This window comes from Diachasma alloeum, unplaced genomic scaffold, assembly GCF_001412515.2.
Source record: "Diachasma alloeum isolate Michigan unplaced genomic scaffold, Dall2.0 Dall_scaffold_00358, whole genome shotgun sequence".
NCBI classification, from domain to species: domain Eukaryota; kingdom Metazoa; phylum Arthropoda; class Insecta; order Hymenoptera; family Braconidae; genus Diachasma; species Diachasma alloeum.
This window is the reverse complement of record NW_021680497.1, coordinates 885861-912836: the sequence shown is the minus strand read 5'-3', so window position 1 is coordinate 912836 and position 26976 is coordinate 885861. Positions and strand designations below refer to the sequence as shown.

The 26976-nt window shown below is 42.3% G+C and overlaps 2 protein-coding genes across 3 annotated transcripts; one reads left to right on the top strand and one right to left on the bottom strand.

Annotated features, from left to right (window-relative positions):
• Positions 1-779: 779 nt before the first annotated feature.
• On the top strand, positions 780-5978 carry LOC107041179 (E3 ubiquitin-protein ligase NRDP1). 2 transcript variants are annotated; one of them, XM_015261615.1, is made up of 3 exons: positions 780-1496; positions 2928-3515; positions 4568-5978. In XM_015261615.1, exons 1-3 carry the CDS (start codon positions 1407-1409, stop codon positions 4835-4837), a joined length of 948 nt encoding a protein of 315 aa, XP_015117101.1. In that variant the 5' UTR covers positions 780-1406; the 3' UTR covers positions 4838-5978. The 2 variants fall into 2 exon arrangements, with proteins under 2 accessions (XP_015117101.1, XP_015117100.1); XM_015261614.1 differs by having other exon boundaries at positions 2910-3515.
• Positions 5965-26339, bottom strand: LOC107041178 (laminin subunit alpha). The gene is made up of 9 exons (XM_015261613.1): positions 26127-26339; positions 23682-23828; positions 21233-21640; positions 19996-20209; positions 18561-18770; positions 7928-17034; positions 7696-7855; positions 7087-7314; positions 5965-6798 (listed from the first exon to the last, which is right to left on the bottom strand). The coding sequence occupies exons 1-9, from the start codon at positions 26337-26339 to the stop codon at positions 6530-6532; spliced, it is 10956 nt and encodes a 3651-aa protein (XP_015117099.1). The 3' UTR covers positions 5965-6529.
• Between the last annotated feature and the right edge of the window lie 637 nt (positions 26340-26976).

Sequence of the window (26976 nt, the reverse complement as noted above, 5' to 3'; positions counted from 1 at the left end):
GTTATGAATAATTTTAAAAAGTTTAAAGTGTGCGTTTTACCCCACCCTCCCCTACGAATTATTTCTATACACAAATTGTTGTTTTCATACGAAAGATGTCTAAACGCTCCAGAGAAAAACGTAGAGAAATGTCGCAACTCCATACGAAATGTTTCTATACACGTGACAGTGGATCGCATAGAATCAAACTTATAGAAATTGTATAGAAATAATTTGTATAAAAAATATCTGTATAGAAATATCCGAATGTCACGTACGAAAATCCTGTAGAAATTCTATACGCAATCCGTATAGAAAATTTCTATACGATTTTTTCATACGTGATAATCTCCTAAGTTCATTCGAAAGATCCGATCAATTAGCCCCTCATGTATAGATATTCCAAATTTTAATTTTTTTCCTCATTGAAGTAGTTTTGAAGAAAATTGCGAGCTAATAAAAAACATTTGCCAGTTAGTACTTTTTTTAAAATAAATTTTTGAAAAATCACCCCTGAAAAAAAGGCGTTATCCCCCCTATTTCATTATTACCAAAAAATTTTATCACCAATCGAGAACACTCGCAAAAATCTTCAAACAATTTGCTATCGATTGGTGATAAAATTTTTTGGAAATAATTAAATAAAGGGGATAACGCCTTTTTTTTGCAGAGGTGATTTTTCAAAAATTCATTAAAAAAAAAGTACTAACTAGCAAATGTTTTTTATCAGCTCGCAGTTTTTTTCAAAACTACTTCAATGAGGAAAAAAATAAAAATTTTGAATATCTATACTTGAGGGGCTAATTAATCGGATCTCATTCGAAACAATCAAAAAGTCAGCACGCGCTTCGATCCAACACAAGATGGCGCAGTGTCTGCACACACCTCCTCTCTCATTCCTCATATGGACAGTCAGAGATTCGTTGAAGTTGATTGGAGTCAATCCCAAGAAAGTGATAAACCCGTTACTTCAATCCCCTCAACTGCGAAAGCGAACGCAAAAGTGCAATAATTTCTCTACTTTATTTTTACGACGAAAATATTGCAGTCTCCCTGAAACTCATCTCGACAAACTGAAATCTCAAGCCCTTACATGTGGTGTCGAGTTTTTGTGACTGTCCAGAGGGTTCAGAGTCTACCGAGAACACCAAAAAAACGTCATTACCGTCTACCTACCGGTATTTCCAGACTTGTGTCTCCGAGGTGCTATCGACGCTCTTGAAATTGGGACGATGAACCTCTTGTGATCTCATGGAGCATGTGCTCTACTACACAAGTGCAATTTTCATTATCGATGGGGTGTTAATAACACTGCGTCAATGAACGGAGATGATTCCTCGAGACGTTCTGTGAATTTTTCGTGATAAATACTTTCTGTGGTGATTTTGGAGTTGTAAATAATACGTGCGTCAACAGCTGAAGATAATATGGGATTCGATGTGAATAGATTCCAGGGGGAAGTTGATGAGGAACTCATCTGTCCAATTTGCTCTGGAGTGCTCGAAGATCCTGTACAGGTACTTTTTTTTAAATCATTCTCGTTTTAGGCCAGTGGATATATTATTATTTATTTATGGAGAAAACACACCCCAACTTGCACGAAAAAAATTAATAGAAAAATCTAATGAATTTGAATAGAAAATTCTGTTGGATTTCTGTTGAACTTTCTATTGCAATTTTCAATAATAAATATTAAATGAAAAAGTCAATAGAATTTCATTTGTCTATACAACTTATTCTCTTGAGATATTTTCTGTGGAATTTCCTCGATTCAAAGTTTCCAAGTTTTTTTCATTCTATTTTATTTTGAATTTTCATTAAAAAAATCAAACAAAAAACTTCAAATTTGAGCCGAGAAAATTCTATAGGAGATATCTCAATAGAATAAGTTGTATAAAAAATTGAATCTTTGCGCTAGAATTCTTTGTCCAATAGAATTGTCTAGCGAATCCGCCAGGTTTTTTGTGAAAGTTTTTCTTACTTGTGATGTTAGAAAAAAAGCAATGTAATGTCATCAATCTTCAAACTTGGATTTAAAAGGGCGAATGAAATTGGTTAATTAATTAATTGATTGCGATCTTGGATGATTTTTCAAAATGGGGAAATAAGTATCCAGTATTATTAACTCAATTATATTATTTCTTACCCAATTCAATAAATAAAATTCATTTGACGATCTCATTCTAACACTTCTTTTTCCGAGAACACCCACAGATTTACACGTACGAAAAATTGCGGAGAAAAAGCTAGCGATTTAACTAGAAAATTCTATTGATTTCCTAATCAACTTTCTATCAGCTTTTGGCCAATTACCGCAGCGCATGGGTTTCTCTTCAACAGAAAACATCGATAGAATTCGATTTTTCTCCACAAATTACTCTATTGAGATATTTTCTGTAGAAATTCCTCAGCTCCAATTACCCGTTTTTTATTCCCTTTTTTCAGTGAACGAAAAAAAAGAATGGAAAAACTAAAAATATTCATGTCGAGGAATTTTTATAGAAAATGATTCAGAAAAGTTGGAAAAGATCGATAGAATTCGATTTTTCTCCACAAATTATTCTATAGAGATATTTTCTATAGAAACTCCTCAGCCCCAATTACCCGTTTTTTATTCCCTTTTTTCAGTGAAAGAAAAAAAAGAATGGAAAAACTAAAAACATTCATGTCGAGGAATTTTTATAGAAAATAACTCAGAAAAGTTGTAAAATATGAAATAATACTGATTATTTCTACGAAACAGTTTCTGTTGGACATGTTCCGTACAAAACGCAGTGAACCTGCGGAAAAAATCTTCCATAAAATCATTAAAAATTAGAATAATTTTCACAATAACTCCAACAAAAATGCAGTAGAATTTTCCATCGAAATCGCAAGTTTTTTCCCCAACATTTTATCGTGCGTCTAGTGCAGTTTCTGAATAGCAATAGATGAGTGATGTGTTGCAGGCTCAGGTATGTGAGCACGCATTCTGCCGACTGTGCATCAACGAGTGGATCAATCGTCAGCCCACGTGTCCCCTCGACAGAACCCCAATAACATCGGCCCAACTGCGACCAGTGCCCCGAATACTGCGTAATCTCCTGGCACGGCTCTGCATCAACTGTGATAACATGAGGTACGGTTGCCAAGCGGTAATCAAACTCGACAGTCTGGTCAGTCACCTGGACGAGTGTGAGTTCAATCCGAAGAGGCCGGTGCCATGCGAGCAGGGCTGCAACCTCATAATCCCGAAGGACGAGTTGAAGGATCACAACTGCGTGAGGGAGCTGAGGAGTTTGATACAGTCGCAGCATCAGAAGCTCAGTGATATGAAGAGGGAGCTCGGGGAGCAGCAGTTTCAGATCAATGAGCAGAGGAGGGAGATCAATTTGTTGAAGGATTTTATGCGCGCCATGAGGGTCTCCAATCCAGCCATGAGGGCTATTGCTGATCAGATGGAGAGGGATGAGGTTGTCAGATGGTCCTCGACACTTCCCAGGGCTAGGGTCACCAGGTGGGGGGGCATGATATCCACACCTGATGAATTGTTACAGGTAGGACACTATTTTTTGAAGACGATGAAACAACACTTATGACAAAATTTAATAGAAAAACTTGGAGTTCTGGTGGATTTCTATTGAAGGTTCTATTATTAATACAGCTCCTCTTCCACGGGGCATTGTGTGGTCAATATCAGCAATATTAATATAATAAAGGTGAAACAAGAAGAAATTGCGAAACATTGTTAATTTCCTAATATCTCGTCCCACATTGTGTGTATTCTGAATCCAATAGTTATGAAATTCATTGACAAGTTCCTTAGAGAAGTTCCTTTGTGAACTGAGAATACAATTAGACTTAAGAATTTGGAAGTTGTTATATCTAGGGGTGGGTGGGGTAAAATGGACACTTTGGACTTTTTTAAAATTATTTATAACTCAGAAACAGATTTATCAATTGAGCTCAGTTTAGGCTCGTCACAGAGAGAAAGAGTTGTTCTTTGTATTGAAAAAAAAATTATTAAATTTTATCAACATTTCAACGCCTCATTAAGATTTTTAAAAAAGTCAAAAGTGTCCGTTTTACCCCAGACTCCCCTACACATCCAAATTTAAAAAAAAACATGTATAAGTATAGGCTTCAATAAAAAAAAATTCTTTCTATAGAATTTTCTCGGTCCAAATTTTCCAAGTTTTTTTGTCTGATTTTCTTGATGAAAAGAAAGCAAAACTAGAATGAAAAAGCTTAGAAAATTTGAGCCGAGGAAATTCTATAAAAATATGTCAATAGAATCCACCAAAAACTAATAAAAAATTCTATCGAAATTCAATAGAATTGTCTCGTGAATGCGCTATCGAATTCTATGGATTAAAAACCTCGATAGATTTTAATTCTTCAGTATGCACTAGTCTCTTCAGAATCTCTTATATAATATTGATGAACATAAATTCTTTTATCATATTTTTTTATTTATCATTACAAAATTGAAGAAATAAAATAGGAAAATTCAAGCCCATTTCTTATATAAAAAATCCCTTCGAAATAAGTTCCCCAAAAAAACTAAAAAATTTCATTTTACGATGGATATATTTTAATTTTCCCCCAGACGATGATCAAGAGAACGTTATCAGAGTACAACTGCCCTCCCCACGTTATCGACGAGCTGATGGAGAACTGTCACGAGAGGAAATGGCCACCAGGCTTGAATTCCCTCGAAACACGACAGAATTCACGAAGACAGTACGAGAATTACGTTTGCAAACGTGTGCCTGGTAAACAAGCAGTCCTTGTACTCTACTGCGACAATGCCCACATGCCTGAGGATATGATGGTGGAGCCCGGGCTCGTTATGATTTTTGCCCACGGTATTGAGTGAAAAATGGGCACAGAACATTCGGCATTTGTAGTCACTACTTCGAGATACCTGTGAGTTAAATATTATGAATGGGAAATTTACATTGCGGGCAGTATGATTTTACATGCCATTGGGGGATGAAACGTATAGAAAACTCGAGAGATTCTGTCTAAAATTTATTGTTTTTTGTTAATTTGTTGGGAGAAATATTCAGTAGTTTTTTCTTGCGGTTTTCATATGATTATTCATATAAAATATGTGATAGACAAGATCAATAGATTTGGATTATGCTATGGAAATGTCCAAACTTTAATTGAAAATTGGTTTCTTCATCGCGAATTTCAAAATTTGTGATGAGAAAAAAGAAGAAAAATGAACAAAAACTCGAGAAATGCTTAAAATTGATTGTTTTTGCCAATTTGCTAGGAGAAATATTTAGTAGTTTTTCCTTGCGGTTTTTACTAGAAAATTTAATTCAAAATTTCTTTCTTTGTTTCAAATTGCAAAATTCTACCCAAAGATTCACATAGATGAAAACTGAATAAAACAAATTGTATGAAACAATCGAAATTCATAGAATTTCCTTATCGCATATAAAAACCGAATGGCAAAGCTACTGATTTTCTGTTAAAAATCTACAAACGAAGAATAGAATTTCCTAGGGATTATGTCATGCGTGAAAGCTCGATCTATCGCATGAACGAAAAATAACGAGAGCCTCATATGACGATGTCGAGACTTTTTGTGTAAAAACGATAAAATTCCACACGTTTAATTATTTTAAATAACTAAGACTGTGATACACTCAACTTTCTATTGTCACAATGATAATTACTTGCGACGAGTAATACAATGTACACGCCAGTTTTAAAATCAACGTTGAGAAGAGATAATCGTGATTAATTTCTCTGGAACTAATGTTCTTTACGTCTCTCGGTATTTACATGTTTTTTAATGATTATTCGGCTGTACTTGCTGTGTCATTACTTGCGCTTAACTCGATATTAGTTCGTAAGGTTTTAATACTTACAGTATGATTTCTGGCCCTCTCCTTAAATTCAGTGTCCTCCATTTTTGGATCACCCCAGAATGTTGTGTTTTTATAATGTAATTTACTTTTTTTTAAATACAAAATAATAAAAGAGAGATGAATGAGTTGAAATCGAGTGATTTCATGATTTATTCTTGAAAAAGTTTTCCATTTGTTTTGTGTTTAAAAATTTTATACAGTTCTTCTTACATAATTTATTCCAATTCACCTTCAAGAAGTAGCTCTTCACAACTATTGATAACGCACATAAAAATTGATTACAAAACTACTATTTGATGAAAAATGTGGATTGATTTATCACATGAGTTATTCTCTTCACATTTGTTCTATGAAAATTCATAGATATAAATTTTCCACTTTCATGCCTAGAAATTTTCTACAGAAAAAATAGCAAAGAAAAAATTCTACACATATACGAACATTTATTGATTTTTTCAATCAAACAACTATTAAAAATTAAACGGTAAATTACACTGAGTGTTTATCATCGTGAAATTAATTACAAAAAATGACACGTCGTTGTTTTTGTTGTCGTGAGGAGTTAATTTTTGAAGAAACAGTTCTGACAGTGTGAAATAAGATTATTTCCCACAGTACAATAGTAAGAATAAAAATGGCTAGGATAGTAATTTTTATTCCTCTCTGCAGTATAAAATAGAATTTTAAATGGTGGGACAAACACCAGTGATAACGTGCCCATAAGTCCGCTCTGGATTGAGTGGAATATCCTGATTATTTATAATGATATTTCTGATGCAACCAACGTACTGGGCATGCGAGGTGCTGCCACGCAGTCGTTTGCCCAGAAGTGGATGGCCTCCGATGAATATGGGGTGTTTCGACAGCACCCCCGCTGTGTTCTTCGCCCCTATGCCAGGCGGAGCTGCTGCGTGGTCCACCGAGAGGAGCACCGCATTCCTCTGCTTCACGGCTACAAGATATTAAAACGACGTATGAAAGAATTGAATGAAGGAAACAAGCACTTAAAAAAAAACTATTAGTTTTTGATGCATTTTCGATGGAAAAAAATGAATAGATTTTGATTTTTCTACGTAAATTATTGTGATTACAAAATACGTGAAAAAACTGGGAAAATTCATGCCCAAGAATTTTTACAGGAGAGATCCCAATGGAATAAATGCATGTGAATGCATATGAAGCTTAATAAAAAGCTTGGCTTCTCTGTTAAATTTTTTCACAAATATTGCCCGATCATTACCTCTGATGTTATGCCAATGACCGTCGCACAGAGAATGTGGAGTCGTCGGATCGAACGAAGTCTCGATACTTCCCTTTCCAGTTTTCACCAGGAACTTGATGGTGCCATTCACCATTTCCAGGAGAATAAAATCGCGTTTACCATGGATTGATAATAAATGACCACTTGTGGTCCTCGGTTTTATGTCCATCTGGATATCAATTGTCCTCCCAACAGTGAACTTATCCACTGAAACATTTTGAAAACTGATAATTCATTCCCTAACAGGAATCGGCATCAATTAGATTATTAATATTAAAAGAAGTGGCACCTTAAAATTATTAAAGTTTACTTATTTTCATTAAAATTTGAAAAATGATAAAACACTTGATATTCCAAATTTTCAGTTGACTATTGCGGGAATAAATCCAAATTTCATAAAACGATTCTCGATTAGCTAAATAATCGTTAATCCTCCGAATTCAATTATCAATAGATAAAATTATTCGGAATTTGAATATTTAATTGATGATTAATTTAATAATTAAGAAATTGTCGAGTCATATTAACCAATTGACTAATTCAAAATGTAAACGACGATGCATTTGCAATTACTGTTATTTCACGTACGTGCTCTGAATAAATTGCTGCCATTGCCAGGATAGAAGAACAATCCCGGCTCCACGCGTTTGGAGCACCGAATGACCCCAACCCTCTCCTCAGGATCTCCCAGTGACTGTCCATTCATCATAAAGTTGCCCAGGCACCCACTGAATGTCTTATTGATTCCCTAATAACACAAATTCAATGAATGCCACTCCCCTCAAGGCCCACCCCATCACCCCAATTACCCCCAACTTACAATCTGTTCGTGAACACTAGCCGCCAGTTCGGGAAGCACCCCTCCCACATAAAACGGCGGATGAACATGCAAAGTCTGGACCTCCCCGTGGGAGTACCCAGCAACAGGGGGCTGATCGTCAACAATCAGCTCCCCAAAGTTATTTCTCCTCTTGAAGACAATCGTGTGCCACTGATTGTCATTGATCTTGACATCGCTCTGTAGCAGCGCGGGGCCGGTGCTGCAATCAAAAGTGTGATGAACCCTCCCATTCATAACGTAAACGGCGATGAAACTCTTCCTCGTCAGCTCCGAGGCGTAGAAGACGATGCCCTCGTCAGCCATGGTCTTGAGGTCGATCTGGAAGTCGTAGGCATCCCTGTAGGTTCCGCTGAGGGACCTGTACTCAAGCCTGCTGTTCTTGGCTGTGCCGAACCTCAAGGCATTCTCGCTGTCAGGATCGCTCTCCGGTACGTACGGGAGCCTGCACTGATCAGACTCCGGAGGTCTCGTGGGTATGACCTCCAGGTCTTCCTCGGTGGGTGGGGGAATCGTCACTCGGCCCTCGCCCTCCCTCTCGGGCTCCACAGTGTGATCGATCTCCACGTGAACAATATTCGCCTCGGTATTGGCCATGGTAATAGCGTCTACATCGGTAATCAGAGGTGGTGGCCAGACAGCCGGCTGTCGTTCTGTGACCGTCGCCGACGAGCCCTCACCCCCGAGACACTTGTCCAACAGCGCATTCGGCCGCTCCTTCGTGTTAGCGAAGTTTATAATCCCGCCGTTGACGGTGGCGTCACCTATGCAGCCAATGAACGAGTCCCTCTCAGCGTTGGGAATCCCCCCGATATATAGATTGCCGTATTTGATGTTGAGGGGCGGCGGGTACTGCGTAGACTGGTAATTCTCGGCGTCATCGATGTCCAGTCGAAGGGCCTCGGGGTCGTGGGTGGCCGTCACCACGTGCCACTCGTTGTCGTTGAACTTGTTGCCAGCTTGACTACTTCGGATCTCGTCGCCGTGACTTCTGAACGTCAACACTCCGTCTGTCAGTCTCAGGACGCTGCTTGTCGTCTGCTCTGGGTTCGTCGCGTAGAAGATGATGGCGTCCCTCGCGAGGGTTTTGAATTTGAGGTTTATCTGGAGGGCGGCGTCCGCTGAGAGGTTGGACCACCGCACGTACCCGGGCGCGTCCTCCTCGAAGGAGACTAGGCTTGCGAACCTTGTGGGACAACCGGGCATCACACCGAACGCCTGCAGGTTCTTGGTCAGATCCACTGGGGTATCCAGGATGGAAAGTTGGTCGATGCAGCCCTCGAAGCCGACGTTTGAGACAGATCTGTGCTGATGGCGGATGTGAGGGGGGTAGCCTCCCACGTACACGTGGTCCGTGGATGCCAGGACCTTCATGTCACCTTCACTCGCGTTCTGACCGGCATGAACACCGTCGACATCCAGGGCTCCAGCGCCACCCAGTCTCCTGGCCTCCACCACGTGCCACTGGCCGTCGTTGTACTTATTGGGGGACATCAGCGATACCGTACCGTCGCCCAGGTTAAATTGGTAGAGGATCCGGCCATTCTTCATCTCCAACGCGAAGAAGTGCTTTCCTTTGCCCATGAGGAACATCAGTCCATCCTCGCTCAGGGTCTTGAACTGCATCTTGATCCCGGACTTCTGCGAGTCGTAACGGATGTTCGAGTTCTTCATTCCGATGATCGCGTAGCCGTTCCTGTCAAAACGATATCCAGTCGCGGGGGTGAAGTCCACGAGTTTGTCCCGCTCCATCGCGACCTGCCGGTTGTTCTCGCCTTTCTTGAAGTTCCAGAAGGAGACGGGCACGTCTCCAACGACGAGATCCTCCATTTCACCCTCGAAGGAGGAGGCTGTCACCGCGTCTTGCATTTGGAAGGACGAGTCGTAACCCCCGACGAAGAGTTTCGAGGTCTTCTGGTCCAGATCGAAGATCGAGTAGGTGCCGTTGAGCACCTGCTCCTCGACGAATTCCTGGTACTTCTCGATACCCCCGACGTCTTCTCTCACGATCAGCTTGACGTTCTTCCCGGTTCTGTCGACGATTATCTGCCGCCAGACGTTGTCCGAGACGAATTTGTTGTTCACTATCTTGACGGGGCCTGAACCGAGGTCGATCACCAGGACAGGGTACCCAGACTCGATCATCAGAGCGAGGAAGTCGTGAGTCTTCTGACGGGGTGTGGTGGGACGAGCCTCGTTTCCGAGGTACAGCAGGAATCCATTCGTCTTATTCGTCTTGAAGTACACCGAAAGCTTTGTGGAGGTTGCCAGGAGGGGAAGGCTCTCCGGGTTCTTCAGCTCCAATGTCGTGTTCCTGTAGAAAGTTAATCCTGTCTTGAATCTATCAGCCAACTCTCTGGCGTTAGCTATCTTCATTTTGAGAGCTTCAATCTTCCCCTTCAAGTCACTCCCAGCTTTGTCCATCGCTCTCTGCTTCTCTCCGAGTCTGTTCAGGAGATCGGACATGTCGGGGACGACCTTGCTGACAGAATCCAACTGCTTCTTCGCCTGGGAGATGTCGCGAATCGAGTCCGACGTGTCTTTGGATAAGTTCTTAGTTTTCTGGAGGTCGTCTGGCACCCGTCCCACCACGTCCTTCATGTGGTCTTGAACCCGTTGGATCAGATCCTCGATCCCCTCAGCTTCTCGCGTGGCATCTTCAATCAGAGAATCCGTGGGCACCTGGAGATTGCTCAGGGTTGAGTTGATTCTGTCGAGAGTCTCCTCGTTTCTTCGGTTGGTCCGGGACAATACGTTGGCGTCTTGCTTCGCTTGATCGAGGTCCTCCTCGAGTTTTCCCTCCGTCTTGGCTAAAGCCTCCTCCGCAGATAGATTGAGCTCGCGGGACTTGTCATAAGCGTCCCTGGATCTGGCGCCGATTCCAGTTGACAGATTGGTCGCGTTGTTGGCCGCTTCGACGGCCTCGTTGGCAGCCTCCTTCGCCACCTGAATAGCTGTCTCGATGTCCCTGTAGGCAGACACTGCTCTCACCGCGCTGGTGTTCCTGGTCCCAGTGAGAACGTCGTCCAACTCCAGGGATAGCCTGTGGAGGTCCTCAGCGTGATCCGTCGCCCTCTGCACGGTGTCCAGAATGTCGTAGAGGCCATCGTCGTTGTGGTCGAGGGTCTCAGTGAGCCTCGAGAAAGCCTCGTCCTGTCTTCTCGCCAGGTCATCCAGAGATTCAAACGTCACAACAGCGTCAGCCAGGATCTCAGTCGCATTTCGATTCAGTCTGTCTCCAGCCGAGACATCGTCCTCAGTCTCCGCTGTAGAGTTTCTAATCATATCGAAGTTCCCCAGTTCAGTGACCCTCTTACTCTCGTCGATAAATGTCCTCGCTAAACGCGCAAACTCATCCGCTTTATCCGCGTTGTCGATGAAGTCGTCAAGCTTGTTTCCGAAACTCCGTAGTTTAACACCCAGTGATGCCGTCGACGAGCTCAAATCACTCACTGGCATGTTGTACTCCATCATCTCGGACACCAGGACATTCGCGTTGATGGATTGATCAGTCGCCTTGTCCCGGAAGTCGATGAACGAGACGCCCTGGATTCTGGCCAAGATTTCCTGAGCTTCCTTCAACGCACTGTCTATCTTCGCCCCATCCCCCGAGGCAATGTTCGTGGCGAGGGCTTGAACTTCCGATATGATTTTATTAACCAAGCGGATCTCCTTCTTGACGTCGGACTCCAAGGCGTTCATGTCGTTCAGGGTGTTCTCAGCCCCATCCTTCCAATGCTTGCTGGTCTCGGCCGCGTACTCCACTGTCCGCTTCTGATTCGACACGTCCTGATCGAGACGCGCGATCTCCTGCTGCACCGGAGTCAAGTTGATCCTGCCGGGGTCTAGGAGACGCACCTTCGGGTAGAGTTCATTGACGGTATCATTGACGAACTTCAACCGCTGGTTCGTGTAGTAGCTCTCCGCGACGGTGTTAAACTCTTGAGCAACGGGCGCCAGAATCGACTGCAGTTCGTCGGTGACGTCGAGCAGGTCATGGATACAAGAGTCGCACTGGTAACAGCCGTCCCCCTCCTTGAGGACCCACCTGAAGGGGCAGTGATCGCACTTCTCCCCGATGACCCCCGGCAGGCAAGAGCACTGGCCAGTGGCGGTGTCACACGATGCCCCGATGGAGTACCCGGTGTTACACCCGCAGGAGCTGCACCCCTCAGCCCCATAATTCCAGTACCCGGCGATGCACCTGTCGCACTGCCTCCCAGTGACTCCGGGTTTACACTTGCATTGTCCGGTGGCCTCGTCGCACTGGCTCACCTCCGAAGCGAGCCCGCAGTTGCAGGCCTGGCATCCGTTGCAGGAGTCAAATCCGTAATGATCCACAGCACACCTGTCGCAGGAATCTCCGATGACGTTCGGCTTGCATTGACAACGTCCGGTGTAGCTGTCGCACTTGTCCATTCCACACTGCGTGCAGCTGCAGCTCTGGCAGTTCTTCCGTTCCACAGCGTCTCCGTAGAACCCAGGAGCGCAGAGATTACAAGCCTCGCCGTACGTGTTGTTCAGACAGTGGAGGCACTCCCCGGTGATCGAGTCGCACGAGCCAACCTCGTTGGTGTCTATGTTCCCGGAGCACTCGCAGGGTTTGCAGAAGTCCCCCTCGATGTTCGGATCCCCGTAGAATCCGGCAGCGCAGGACTCGCAGCGGGCCCCGTAGTACCCTGGGAAGCAGCTACAGCTGATCTTGTTGCCGGCCTCGTTGACCTCGCAGCTGGTAGCGAAGTTGTTGGAGGGGATCGGAAGGGGGCAAGCGCAGATGAGGCAGTCCGAGGGGGTTCCCATCGTGGCATTGCCGTAGTAGCCCTCCTCGCAGAGCTCACAGTGATCGCCAGTGGTGCCGTTCTTGCAGTCATGACAGACTCCAGTCTTCACGTCACAGATCTCGGCGTGGCCGTTGCACTGGCACTTGACGCAGGAGCCCCCGTACGGCCCGGACTCCACGCGGTAGTATCCTGGGGCGCACTCCTCGCAGGAGAGGCCCTGGTAGTTCGGGGGGCACTGGCATTGTTCAACGCTATTGGCTAGAACGCTGTGTTTACTGTAGCTGTCGGTGATCGTGTCTAGAGTCACGTCCGACAGAGAGGCTTTGATGCTCGCCTCCCAGTAGGTCCCCCTGATGTATATCCCCTTGAGGTTCTCCAGGAGAACCAACAACTGCTCCCGGGAGACCTGCTGACTCTTCGTCGTGAAGAAATTCGTCTCGATCAGCTCCACCGACGCGTGGAAATTCGTGAACGACGGGGGCTGCTCGTCGCCGTAGTAGAACACGACCGACTCCGCCCCGACGAGGACGACGTCTGGACCGGCGACAGCTTTGCCGAAGGGTCCGGTGCTGTAGTGGACCGTGTAGTTCAGCAATCCTCCGTAGGACGTCAACCTTTTGCCGAGGTAGCTTGCAGGGGCTGAGAAGTAGATCACGTTGTTGAAGGTTTCATTCTGGGTCAGATTGATGATGATGTCGGTATCGTTGTACTCCTGAGGGCTTGCCTCCAGTATCGTAACCTCGCCGGTCTTGTCGTTAACCAGCGCGATGTCCCAGTCGACCATGTCGAAGGTGTGACTTCTGTAGAGATTAGCTGAGACGCAGCGAGTCGTCTTGCCAAAGCAGAAGCACTTCGAGCAGCCTTCCTCGTTGTTTGGCTGCAGATTGAAGGTGCCCTCCGCGCAAATGTCACAGGCGGAGCCCTGGACATTCGTCTTGCAGTGGCACTCCGCTGTGAACTGGTCGCAGACGTCCGCTGTTGTTCCTCTGAGATCGCAGTCGCATTTCTCGCAGTAGGGGAATTGCGAGTAGCCGGGTCGGCATTTGTCGCACTGACGGCCGACGACGTTCTCCTTGCACCTGCAGGTGCCGTTGAGGAGGTCGCACTGGAGATCGCCGTTAAGGACCCCGTGGGGCCTGCAGTTGCACTCCTCACATCCGATAATCGGGTGGAAGCCGTAGGTGCCCTCTTCGCAGCGATCGCAGCGCTCGCCCGTGACTCTAGACGGACAGATGCACTCGCCCGTCTCCGGTTCGCAAAGGGCTGTACTGGGGCAGTTGCAGGGCCTGCAGTTCGGGTAGCCGAAGAAACCTGTCTTGCAGATGTCACAGCGGCGGCCTATGATGTTCGGCTTGCAGGGGCACTGACCCCCGAATTTCTCGCACTCGAAGCTCGTGGTTCCCTCGAGGGAGCACCCACAGTTCAATGCTCCGCTGTTGTAGTCCGCCGTCAACGAGAAGATCGAATCCCTGCAGAAGCCTTCCTCAGTCGTGTTGATGTAGAAGTGGTTGTTTCCACAGCGCTTCAGGAATTCCTTCGTCTGGTCGAACTGAATCTTCTTGAGGACCTTTTCGTCGTACTGCTCAGCTGGGATAATCAGGATGTAGTCCAGCCAGATGTTGTTCCTCGGGTTCTGGAAGGTCAGGACGACATTCTCGATCAGATTGAACTTGGAGTTGCCGTCCGGCTGGCGAATGATGCTCCTGCAGCCACTGTTACTCGGACAGTGAGGCACCGGGGCTTTGGCCTCGTAGAACTTGCCGTTCTGGATGAGGACGTCCACTTCGAACTCAGGATGGTCTGGCTGGTAGTACTGGATCACGAAGACGTAGTCCCCTGGACTCGGCACTTTGGTCTCAATATTGACGACCGCCTCGCTATCCCCGAGGTATATCAGCTTGGTGGCGCTGTCGTAGATCCCCGTGGGACGTGGATCTAGATCCTGAGCTTCGTTAGTCGTCTCGAACTCGACTTTCTTGGCGTCAGCAGCCCCCGGGAACATTCCTTGAACGCACTTTCCGTTGTTCCGTACGCAGACTGATTTCGGCTTGACGTAGTCGAGGGACCATTGCTCGTACGGAATAGCCACGACAGAGTCAATAGCCACGTTTGAGCCCGGCTCACCAATCAGTACGATGCTGACGTAGTTCGTCGGGAAGCTGTAGGCAGCGACTTTGCCGAGACGATCTGTCACCACTTGGCGACAGATGCTGGTGTACTTGCACGGGTGGAGGGTGACCTTGCCCTTTCCCACGGTGTTGGCTTCGATATTGAGAACGGAAGTCGACTCCTCGTCTCTGTAGGTGACGTAAGTCACCAGCAGTACGTGCGCCCCAGGCTTGGTCACGCGGAGTTCGAAGTGAATGGCCTTCTGGCTGTCACTGATCATCGGTATTTCGTCCTGCCCCATCTCCTGGAGGACATCCAGATCGCTGAAGTACTCGTTCAGCGATAACCTAACTCCGTTATCGTTGACGAACCCTCCGGCCCCTCGCACCGAGTCGAACTGCGCAACGGAGGGATATCCGTAGTGTCGGCACAGCCCCGTCTGCCCAATCTCGCAGGGGACGTCGACGTCTTGGGTCAGGCGAGTCGCCTCGTAGTACTCAGCCGGCAGGAGGACGAAGTAGTCCAAGAACAGGTTCTTCCCCGTCCTGATGCTGATCGACCAGTACCCGGGGTTCATCACCATCGCCGCTGGATGATTCCCGTGAACCCCAGCCACCGTGACGAACTCCGGGTAATCAGCGGGTCTGAACTGCACCTTGAATTTCTGCTCGATCTCCGAGGGGCTGTCGGGGGTGATGGTTATCTCCCCGAGGACGGCCTCGCTGTTCTTGTTCACGAACCTGAGGACCATCCTGTAGAGCGAGGACTTCTGAATGTGAACCCGCTGGATTATCTCGTCCTGGAGGTCCGAGAAGACGGCGTAACCCTTCCAGCTGTACCCGGGGAAGCTGTCCTCGGCGTAGCCGTACCGGACGGCATTGTTGCTCGGGGTTCTTCCGTCCTCGACCTCATACTGGAACTGGTGGAGCGTCGGGAAGTAGTGGGCCTTCAGGGGCTCCTTGCAGGTCAGCCCGGTGACCCGCGGCTGGCAGGCGCACTGGCCCGACTGCTTGTCGCAGATCGAGCTGATCGACCCCCCGATGTCGCAGTTGCAGACTGAACAGCCGAACAGATTTGACCCCTCGAGATTGTACGTGCCATCGACACACTGCGAACAGGCGCGATTCGTCACTCCGGGTTTGCAGATGCACTGCCCCGTTCTGGGGTCGCACTCGCCGATGCCGCCTATGACGCCGGGAATGTTGCAGTTGCAGTCCTCGCAGCCCTCGGGGTTGCCCTGCTGGAGGTTCCAGAACATCGGTTTGCACTGGTTGCAGATTCTCCCCTGCACCTGGGACTTGCATTGGCAGAGTTCACCGGCTGGGAGGGAGCCGCAGCCCATGAAGGACTTGACGACGCCAGCGGGGTCGCAGTTGCAGCCCTCGCATCTCGGGAAGTTGTAGAAACCTTCTTTGCAGGCGCTGCACTGGTCGCCGTCGAAGTTCTCCTGGCACTGGCACTTGCCGTCGTTGTCGCAGGAGATGCCGATCGAGCCGTGCGAGTCGCAGTTGCAGCTGACGCAGTCCGGGTAGTTGAAGTAGCCGGGACTGCACTGGCTGCAGGTCCGTCCTGCGAAGTTGCCGAGGCAGGAGCACTTGCCCGAGGCGTCGCAGCTCGTCGACGAGGAGCCGACGGTGCTGCAGTTGCAGGGGCGGCAGCTCGGGTAGCCGTAGTAGCCGGTGACGCATTGGTCGCAGCGCGCACCCCCGTAACCCTCTCGGCAGAGACATTTTCCGTCGTCCTTGTTGCAAATTCCCTCCTCCGTGCCGCGCGTGTCGCAGTTGCAGAAGTTGCACTGCGGGTAGTTGAAGTAGCCGTGCTCGCAGACGTCGCAGGTCCGCCCCTGGAAGTTGTTCTTGCAGGTGCAGTTGCCCGTCAGGACGTTGCAGACGTCGTTGGAGGAGCCGACCGGGTTGCAGGCGCAGGGGAGGCACTCGGGGAAGTTGTAGTAACCCTCGGCGCAGAGCTTGCAGTAGTGGCCGGCGTAGTTCGGCTTGCAGGGGCAGTAACCGTCGATGGCTTCGCAGTGGTAGCCGTCGGTGCCACCCAGGTAACAGTCGCATCGACGACAGTCTGGGTAGCCGAAGTAGCCGTACGCGCACGAGTCGCAGTCTGGGGAGGTGAACTCCTTCCGGCATTCACATTTGCCGGAGGACTCCGCGCAGTTGCCGGTCGAGTAGAAGTGGTCGCAGTCGCAGGCTGCAAGCAGGCGGGGGAGGGGTTAGAGGTGGGGGCACGCGCGCGAGAAAATTTGATGGAAGAAGCGGGGAATTCGGTGGAAAATTCTCGTGGAATCAGCAGCGTGGTCAAACGTGGAAAACTGTTGGGTTTCAATTCAGTAGTGAAGCGGTAAATCGAGTTAAGTCGATTTTGACTATTAGCTAGTTTTTGCTGAATATCTCGGAATCTAAGAGAGATAGCAAAATTTTTCTCAGGACTTTTTTTATAACGCTCTATTGGCTCTACAAAAAAGGTCATGACAAAAATCTTTCTATCTCTTTTAGATTCCGAGATATTCGTCAAAAACTAGCCAATAGTAAAAATCGACTTAACCCGGTTTACCGCTTCGCTACTGAATTAATATGTCGAAATCTAAGGGGGATGGCAAATTTTTTATCGTTAACTTTTTAGTAGCACTCGATTCGATCTACGGAAAAGATTATTATGAAAATTTCGCTGTCTCCCTTAAGTTCGGGAATATTTCAGGAAAACTCAACTGAAGATTAATTGACTTAAATCGCTTGACCACTTCGCTACTGAAATGTTCAATAGAAAATATTTAACAGAAAAAATCAATTGAATTCGATTTTTCTACATAGGGGAGGATGGGGCAAAACGGCCCCCCTTCAATCGTCAATATTTTCCGATTCAATGATCCGATTGGGATGAGTTAGAGCTCGTTTTGAAGAATGAAAAATTATCTTCAAAATGAAGTTGAAACTGGGAATTTTCACAATGTCATTCACAAGTTATTGACAATTGAAGGGGGGCCGTTTTGCCCCACCCTCCCCTAACTTATTCTTTTTAGATATTTATTATAAAATTGCCTCGGCTCAAATTTTTCAAGCTTTCTTTATTCTATTTTTCTTTTTTTCTCATCGAGAAAATGAAAAAAAAAAATTAGAACATTTGAGGCGAGTAAATTTCTTATGGGAAATATCTCAATAGAATAAGTTGTAAAGAAAAATCGAGTTCTATTGTCTTTTTCTATTAAATTTTTTCATCCGCGGAGTGAAGTGATTTTCAGGAATTGCACCGAACATCATCAATTCATCTGCATTATGTTGTTCTTCAGCTACTAGAGGGTGAGTACAAAAAGTCAAATTCTTTTCTCCAATTGATATGTAAATACCTTAAATTTCTTTCTCTAATCCATTTATTTACTTCTTGATCTCATTTCAAAATTTTTTTAGCTGAATAATTAAAAAAATTATTACAGTCAGTTTAATTTGTTATATATATTGTCTATTTAAATATATATATATAATATATATAAGTTATATAAAATTCATTTATATTGATGAAAAAATTGTTTTTTTGAGAAATAAGATAGAAAAAGATTTTGAGAAAGAAATTTTTCAAGCAAAGATAAATTTGAAATACTTCCAAGTCTAGTCTTGGCGAAATAGATTGGTGACCGAAAATATTTCACCTATTTTTTAATTCATCGTTTTTATATCATCTCAAATTGATTGTTCGAGTTGAAAATATGATATTGTACATACGTTGACAAACATCGGTTGCATTCAGAGGCTTTCCACGTGGCCTGTAGAACTTCGGTTTACATTTGTTGCAATTTATGCCCTCCGTATTGTCCTGGCAGTTTTTGCACTCACCACCTCCTTCGTAGAGCCCGTGAATGTCCAGAGACAAGCGCTGCTCGTCAATCGTGGAATTATAGAGACAGTCGTTAGAGTGTCCGAAGCAATTGCAAGCTGTAATGAGAAACCGTGGAATTTAGGATCAACTCGCGTTGGTACAGGGATTTATTTTATTCATTTATTCAATTTTTTTATCTATTGTCCACAAATTTTGGGAACTATTAAAGAATAATTTATTTGAATTGGGGAAAAATTTGTGGACAGCCGAAATTCGGTGTGAATTTTCTTCTGAAATTCATCAGTTGACGCAAACGAACATTATTTTCACTGGACATGCTCTTCCACCTTGATTTACTTTACTTTTATTATTATTATTACTATTCATTTCTATTTATTATGTAGCAGGAACTCCCCTACATAAATAATAACATGTATTAATTTGCAGACATAAATGAGATGAAATGAATGAAAATTATTTTAAAATGCGAGTGCACTGTTAAAAATTTCGCGAGAAAATTTTTAACAAGTAACATTTCCACTGAAATTTCAAGCAATTTTGTCATTGAAAACTCATACTTTCATGGAAAAATTCATGGGAACTGTAAATTTTAGTTTAATTATTGCGGAAAAAATGATAATGAAAGAAAAAAATTAAGGCAAATCCTTAAATTCTAGATTCTGTTGATTGTTCAGGGAATTCCTTAAAAATTCCTGGAATTCCAAGAATTTTAAAGGAATTCTCTGAAAATTCAAGCGAATTTAACAGTGAACATTCATTGTCACTTGAAGATTCATTTATAATTGTGGAATTTTCTTCTACCTGCCTCTGAAAAAATTGGACTTTACTTGAATTGTCAGAGCAACTTGAAATAGCTTTTTCCCATTGATTTTTTCTCCTTGAAATTAATTCAAGATCTTTTTTCGGAAAATTCATACTTTCATGGAAAAATTCATGGGAACTGTAAATTTTAGTTTAATTATTGCGGAAAAAATGATAATGAAACAGAAAAATTCAGGCAAATCCTTAAATTCCGGATTCTGTTGATTTTTCAGGGAATTCCTTAAAAATTCCTGGAATTCCAAAAATTTTAAAGGAATTCTCTGAAAATTCAAGCGAATTTAACAGTGAACATTCATTGTCACTTGAAGATTCATTTATAATTGTGGAATTTTCTTCTCCCTGCCTCTGAAAAAATCGGACTTTACTTGAATTGTCAGAGCACCTTGAAATTGATTTTTTCCCTTTGAAATTAATTCAAGATCTTTTTTCGGAAAATTCAGCCAAACTTTTTTAACAGCGTAGGCAGAATAGGGTAGATTGTTTTCTCTGTGAACCTACGTTCGCACACGAATTTATGGAATGCAGTGGACTGCCGCCACTTCTTCTGTTGAAATCCGGGAAGACATGAGGCACATTGCGGCCCATACGTATTATGCTGGCATATACATTCCAGCTTATTCGGTTGATTCGGATCGCGAATGTCACAAGTGTCTGCGTGTCCGTTGCACATGCATCTTCCGCCGATGCTGATATCTTTGATCGAGTAGAAGTACTGAAAAAGACGTTCGTGCAATTATAATTGGGTCATTCGACGTGCGGCCATGCTCCGTCCGAATGTGAGATATTTTTCGAGGCTATCAATGGCTCCATTATCGAGTCTCTGTGGTGATTTCTTGAGGTCTTAAGTTTATCGTATAACCACAGAGACCCACAGAAACGAGGAGCCGATAAGAGTCAATCGGGCGAAGCATTTACGTAGCTCCGTCCTGGACAAACGTTTCTTATTCACTGGACTATTATTTTGGAGATTTTAATTCTCAAATTTTTCAATTAAATGAAGGAATGACCAAAGTATTATTTTTTTCAAAATAAAAATTTGAAGAGTTTGTGCTTAATCGTTTTTTTTAGTATAATAATTAAATTTGCGCGGAAAATTAACTATTGGTTTTTATCAATTGTCGAACAATTTGTCGATTCTTTCATATTTTATTTTTGAAAAATTGAGGATTAATTTTTATTTGCAACCAAAATATTATTGATGTTTTAAATGAAATGCTGAGTTTAAACCCGATTTTGGATTGAATTTCGATCACAAAATTTATTTTTTTCATCAAATCCTTACATTATAGAATATTATTCTAATTTTGGAAACTGTACAAAGAGTGTCTCATTCATCAGACTAGTTTTGAATATTTTTTCAATTCTCAAATATTCCAACTAAATTAAATAATAAAAATTTGGAAATAATTGCTGCTTTCCCAGTAATATTCAAATTACATTGAGCTACGTATTAATTTTTCATTCTGTTCCATCAAATGTTGAGTAATTTATCGATTTTTAAAAATTTTATTTTGAAAAAATAAGATTAAAATTTTTTTTTGCAACCAAAAGCCTAAATTAAACTACAATAATGAATAAAAAATATGAATTACTGATTTTTTTAATAAAACACTTAGTTTAAACCCGATTTTTCATAAAATTTTAAATACTAAGCATATTTTTTCATCAAATTCCAAGAATATTGACGATTGTTTTTATGTTTCAAAATTCTGGAAATTATAAAATTGAGACGTACCCTCCGCGTAACAGTGGGATCTTGTCTCGCCACTGACATCAAATGTCCCAACAGATTTTTCGTCCTCAGGAAACGAAATCTCACATTTGTCGCTCGTGTCCATTCTTGCAAAACAGTGGAATTGAAGTAATGGGAAGCTGAGGGTCTGTTATTCAAGATAGAAATCGGGATTTCTCCCCCCTCTAGGGGAACGATTTTAGAGTACTCTGTTGTGCAGATTACGGAGTCGTCTCGGGTTATGGGGGTGTGACTGTCTACACCGAAATAAGTGATGCAGTCCGCCTCGGAATCGGAGAAGTATTGCCAGGGCTGCCAGGTTTTCCCGTAGTCTTTTGACTTCTCCAAGACCCAGAGGCCCGGACGGGGGGAATTTCCCATTCGGATGTAGACGTAGGCAACGTGGAATTCCTTAAAAAATAATCAAGAACAAATGAATGGACAACTATATAGCATATAATAATTGGGTAATTAAATAAGAAAAAGAATTGATTAAAGCTTCAATTTGGGAATTGGGGGAATCTCATTATTGTTTTTAATGAGGGTGATTCCAATTTCAAAGAAAATATAGATTTCGACACTTTTAATCGTCAATATGACAATTTAATTGTGTGAGCAATAGTTGAAAAAACGACATTTTGCAACGCAAATTTTTTTTACAATATTTCCATTTATCAATAAACAAGAAAAATGGTCTGAAATTTCAAAAAAACTTTTTTTTGGACGAAAAATTGATTTTTGAAATGAGTCGACAATGAACAATGTCTAGTCTAATAACTTTTTAACTGAAAAAAGTCAATTTTAAAAATATTAATCTTCAAAAATCTGGATTTCCCATCAATTTTAATAAATTTTTCAAAATCGAAAGTTTCCAATTTTCATTTAAATCTTTGAAATGTGGTAACCATTAAAAAATTATTTTTCAAAATCCGACCTCCAAAGTTTGCATAATAAAAATGTTGCAAAATGTCTAAAATGGGCAAAGGATCAAATGAGACAAATGCAATTCGGTAGTGAAGTGGTAAAACGGTTTAAGTCGACTTGTCTCCCACTTGAGTTTTTGAGGATTATTTCCGAATCTAAGGGAGATAGCGAAATTTTCGTAATTACATTTCTTATAGCATTCAATCGGCTCTACAAAAAATGTTATAACAAAAATTTTGCTATCTACTTTAGCTTCCGAGATATTCATTGAAAACTGGTCAATAGTCAAAATTGACTTGTACCGTTTTACCACTTCGCTATTGAATTAACTAATAAATTTCAATTGAATGTTAAAATTAATTATCTCCTTGACCGTCCCGACATGCGAATAATCCCAATATTATTTTCGACGAAGTTAATTCTCTGAGGGTTTCAAGACATCGTAAAGATCATTAGTCTTTCGAAAAAAAAATCGTGAGGGAGGGGCGTAGTACGGCCAGATGTGCGTGGAACCCTATGAAAATTCTCCGTCTCGCTTTCCTCATCTCTTTGTTGGTTCTCTTGGTCCCTTTTGAGCCCCCAAAACACATGTGCGGGTTTAGTGCACTCCGTGCAGAGGTCTTTCGGCCCACCGCACAGATTACCCAGTCGTTTCTCAGAAACGTTCAGTATTGTGGGTGCTCTAGCCTCTATTCATCTCCCTCCCCGATTCTTTTTCCCAGCGCGTTCCCTCGGAAATTTTTAATACATTGAAAACCGTAGATTCCAGTCTCGGGGAATATTATTTCGAGCGGAGGGAGAATTATCTGAACGATAAACTCATTTCCCTCGGAGCTGAATAGTACAGGAAGTTGTTTACGATAAATCGTTTGCCTCGATATTTCGAAAGCTTATCGGTCTTCCCTTCGCGATAAGCAGTCATCATTTCGAGTATTCATGGAAAGTCTCTCAACAGTTTTTTTTATTTACAAAGGGAACATTTCAGTAGCGAAGTGGCAAAACGGTACAAGTTAATTTTGACTATCGGCCAGTTTTCAATGAATATTTCGGAATCTAAGGGAGATAGCAAAATTGTTGTTATAACCTTTTTTATAGAGCAGATTGAGAGCTACAACAAATGTAATTACGAAAATTTCGCTATCTCCCTTAGATTCGGAAATATATTCCTCAAAAACTCAAGGGGCAGATGAGTCAACTTAAACCGTTTCAAGAAATTCTCGAAACTCTTTATTTTTGCCAATAACACAGTTTTCGGGAATAAAATTGTGGTTTCCTCTTGAAATTTTTCCACAGAACCAATTTTTTCTCTCACTGCACCTTCAATCTTCTCATTTTACTGCTAAAATTGTTAAACAAAAGGAACAAAACGCCGTGAGAAAAAATTTCGTCAATAAATTTTTACAAAAAATGCCTCAAACAGAAGAAAAATCGAAATTAATTCATTTCTTTCACTAACCATTCTCAATTAAATATTCCTATTCAAGAAGCGGGCGAATTTGATAGAAGGAAACATGAATTCCGCTATTACCTGTCCCAGATTGATCGTCAAATTGACTTCGTTATATTTCATCCCCCGTGATAGTGGCGGCGACTGCCACCACGTCTCCATCCCATCAACAGCATGCTCTGGTGGATGATTTTTCTCCGGAACCGAGGGATCGCAGAAGTCGCACACCTATCGAGCGAAAAACCATTAAAACACCCGGAATCCGTGGCCCAAATGAACTATTTTTAGACTAACATCGCTATGGGGTAGGCCAAACGCCTCTAAATCGAGTTGTTTAGTACATCGTGATGATAAACTCGAGGGAAATGGCTGTTAAGAGGTCATTGTTATCTGATTAACTCCTCTTTTACTTGCTTTGACCAGAGATATCTCCAAATTTTATGGCGATTAGGAATGGGGAACATTCGGCTTATTTTTTATTTTTTACTTTCAATTGAATTTTAAATTACAATTTCATGATGAATTGAATTAGGTAATTTCATGAGGTGATTACTGAGGTCTAGGGGAAAATGTCAAGAAATAATATTTTTTTAAATGATATTCTTCAGAGAAATACTTTAATCTTTAAAAGAAATAATTTTTTTAGATATTTTACTTATTTTATTTTGACATTTTCCCGCGAAATTTTACCAAAAATCAAAGTTAATGTTAATGTTGATGAGGAAAAAGATGTTGATAAGATCTGTAGGAGGAAATGTCAAGAATTTTTATTTCGGCTGCAGAAATTGCTTTTGATATTTCTTCGTGCAATAAAAAATGTCGAACTGACGGCGCGATTTATCGCTTCACATGAAGAATAATCATTCAAAATCGTTTATATTTATAATGGAATGTTCGGAGGATGTGGAATGCCCCTATGGCTTCGTGCTTAGGACAGCGATTAGGAATGGGGAACATTCGGCTGTCGATTTTTTACTTTCAGTTGAATTTTGAATTACAATTTCATGATGAATTGAATTAGGTAATTTCATGATACTGAGGTCTAGGGGAAAATGTCAAGAAATAATATTTTTTTAAATGATATTCTTCAGAGAAATACTTTAATCTTTAAAAGAAATATTTTTTTTAGATATTTTACTTATTTTATTTTGACATTTTCCCGCGAAATGTTGCCAAAAATCAAAGTTAATGTTAATGTTGATGAGGAAAAAGATGTTGATAAGATCTGTAGGAGGAAATGTCAAGGATTTTTATTTCGGCTGCAGAAATTGCTTTCGATATTTCTTCGTGCAATAAAAAATGTTGAACTGAAGGCGCGATTTATCGCTTAATATGAAGAATACTCATTAAAAATCGTGTATATTTGTAATGGAATGTTTGGAGGACGTGGAATGCCCCTATGGCTTCGTGCTTAGGACAGGTTTTGCGAGCCTACACTTTTTTTTGTTACAAAACAACGAGGACCTAGTGGCAGGTCCTTTGATCGCCCGGCGAGCGGTTAATCCTCACGCATATCCTAATTCTTTGAACAAGATCTTGCATGCAGAAACTTCATGGCAATTCACCCTTTACTATTTACGGAGAGTAGTACCTATTGCATAAATATGTCCATTAACTGGGGCAGTAATTTTATAATTCTGTAATTTTCTCCTCTTCCCATTTTGTAAAATTATTAAATTCTGTATTTTTTTTTAAAAGAATATTTTTCTTCTCTGGAAAATTCACTTGACATGAAAAAAACAAATAGGAATTATGCATTTTCAATTGAATGATATCCCGGAATGTTGAAAAATCATAAATAATAGTTCACACTTGACTATCTACAGTAAATAATCTCCATTTCATTGATATTAATTCTTTCAATAATTTTAGAATTCTATAATTTTCTCCTGTTCCTCTTCCCTAAAATTCTTGAATTCTCTATTTTACATAAAAGAATATTTTTCTTCTCTGGAAAATTCACTTCACATGAAAAAACAAATAGGAATTATGCCTTTTTAATTGAATGATACCCGGAATATTAAAAAATCATAAATAATAGTTCACACTTGATTATCTACAGTAAATAATCTCCACTCCATTGATGTTTCTATTGATTCTGTCAATAATGTTATAATTATATAGTTTTTTCCTCTTCAGCTTTTCTAAAATTCTTAAATTTTGTATTTTTCATTGAAAAAATATTTTTCTCTCCCGGAAAATTCACTTCATATAAAGTCCAACAACAATTTACACTCTTTTCTGCATAAACAAATAGAAATTTTTCATTTTCAATGAATGAAACCCCGGAATTATTAAAAACTCTACAGAAAACAATCCCCTCCCATGCTCTAAGATTCTTGAATTCTCTATTTTTCATAAAATAACATTTTTCCTCGCATTTTTTTCTTCGTAAAATTCACTTCATATAAAGTTCAACAGTGATTTTCACTCTTTTCTGCATAAAAAATGGAAATTTTCCATTCAGTTGAATGAAATCCCGAGAGCGTTAAAAAACCGCGAATAAATAATAAAAAAAATCCGCACCTGTCCCTGAATGAGATTGATATCCTCGTGCTGATCCGAATTAGCGCCGACAAGTTTACAATACAACTCGGGTCCGGTTGTGTCAACACCGCAAGTAGCCGAAGCGATAATTTCCTTGCCCTCAGCCAAATTGAAATACGGTGGAGTTAGAATTTCTGCGCCAATTTTACCCACCAAAAGGAGGAGCAGAGGCGCAAGCGGCCACCACCCCATCGCGAATTATTCAATCCCCCCGCGGATGTATTACCTCTTCATAAATAAAACTTCCCCAAAATTCTTTTTAAAAAAACCACCAATTCCTCGTGACAAGTCCTCTAGTGAAACCGGATCGGCTTCTGTGAGAATACTGAGAGCATGGACCGCTGGGGAGTCTTTGGAGGCCCTGGCCAGAGTGAGAACACGTTGATGCGACAGAGATGCAGAGCGGATTTATCTACCCGTTCATTGAATTCTATCGTTCATTTCCTCCTTGAATTACCGCGAAATTAAAAAGAGAGCTTTTAATGATCGACGGAGATGCTCCTCCTGCTTCTTCTCGGAAGCAAAAAAATGTTGAGTGAATGAAATTAACATTCGAGTCTTAATTGCCGCAAGTTTGAACGTTCAAGCGGGTGGAGGAGCAGATCATAAACAGCATTTAAAAATCTGGAACCAAATTCTCGCAGCGCGAAATCCCTTAAAAGTAATGGGAATAAAGGTTCGGACCATTTAAATTAATCTGATGATGGTAATGAGGGTAATACACGTTCATTATCACCATCGAGCCGAATTTCATCTCTCGCTCGTCCTGTCTTTGTTGGATATACGCCGGGAATAGGCCGCCGTCCACTGGACCAATCGGAGGGGAGAA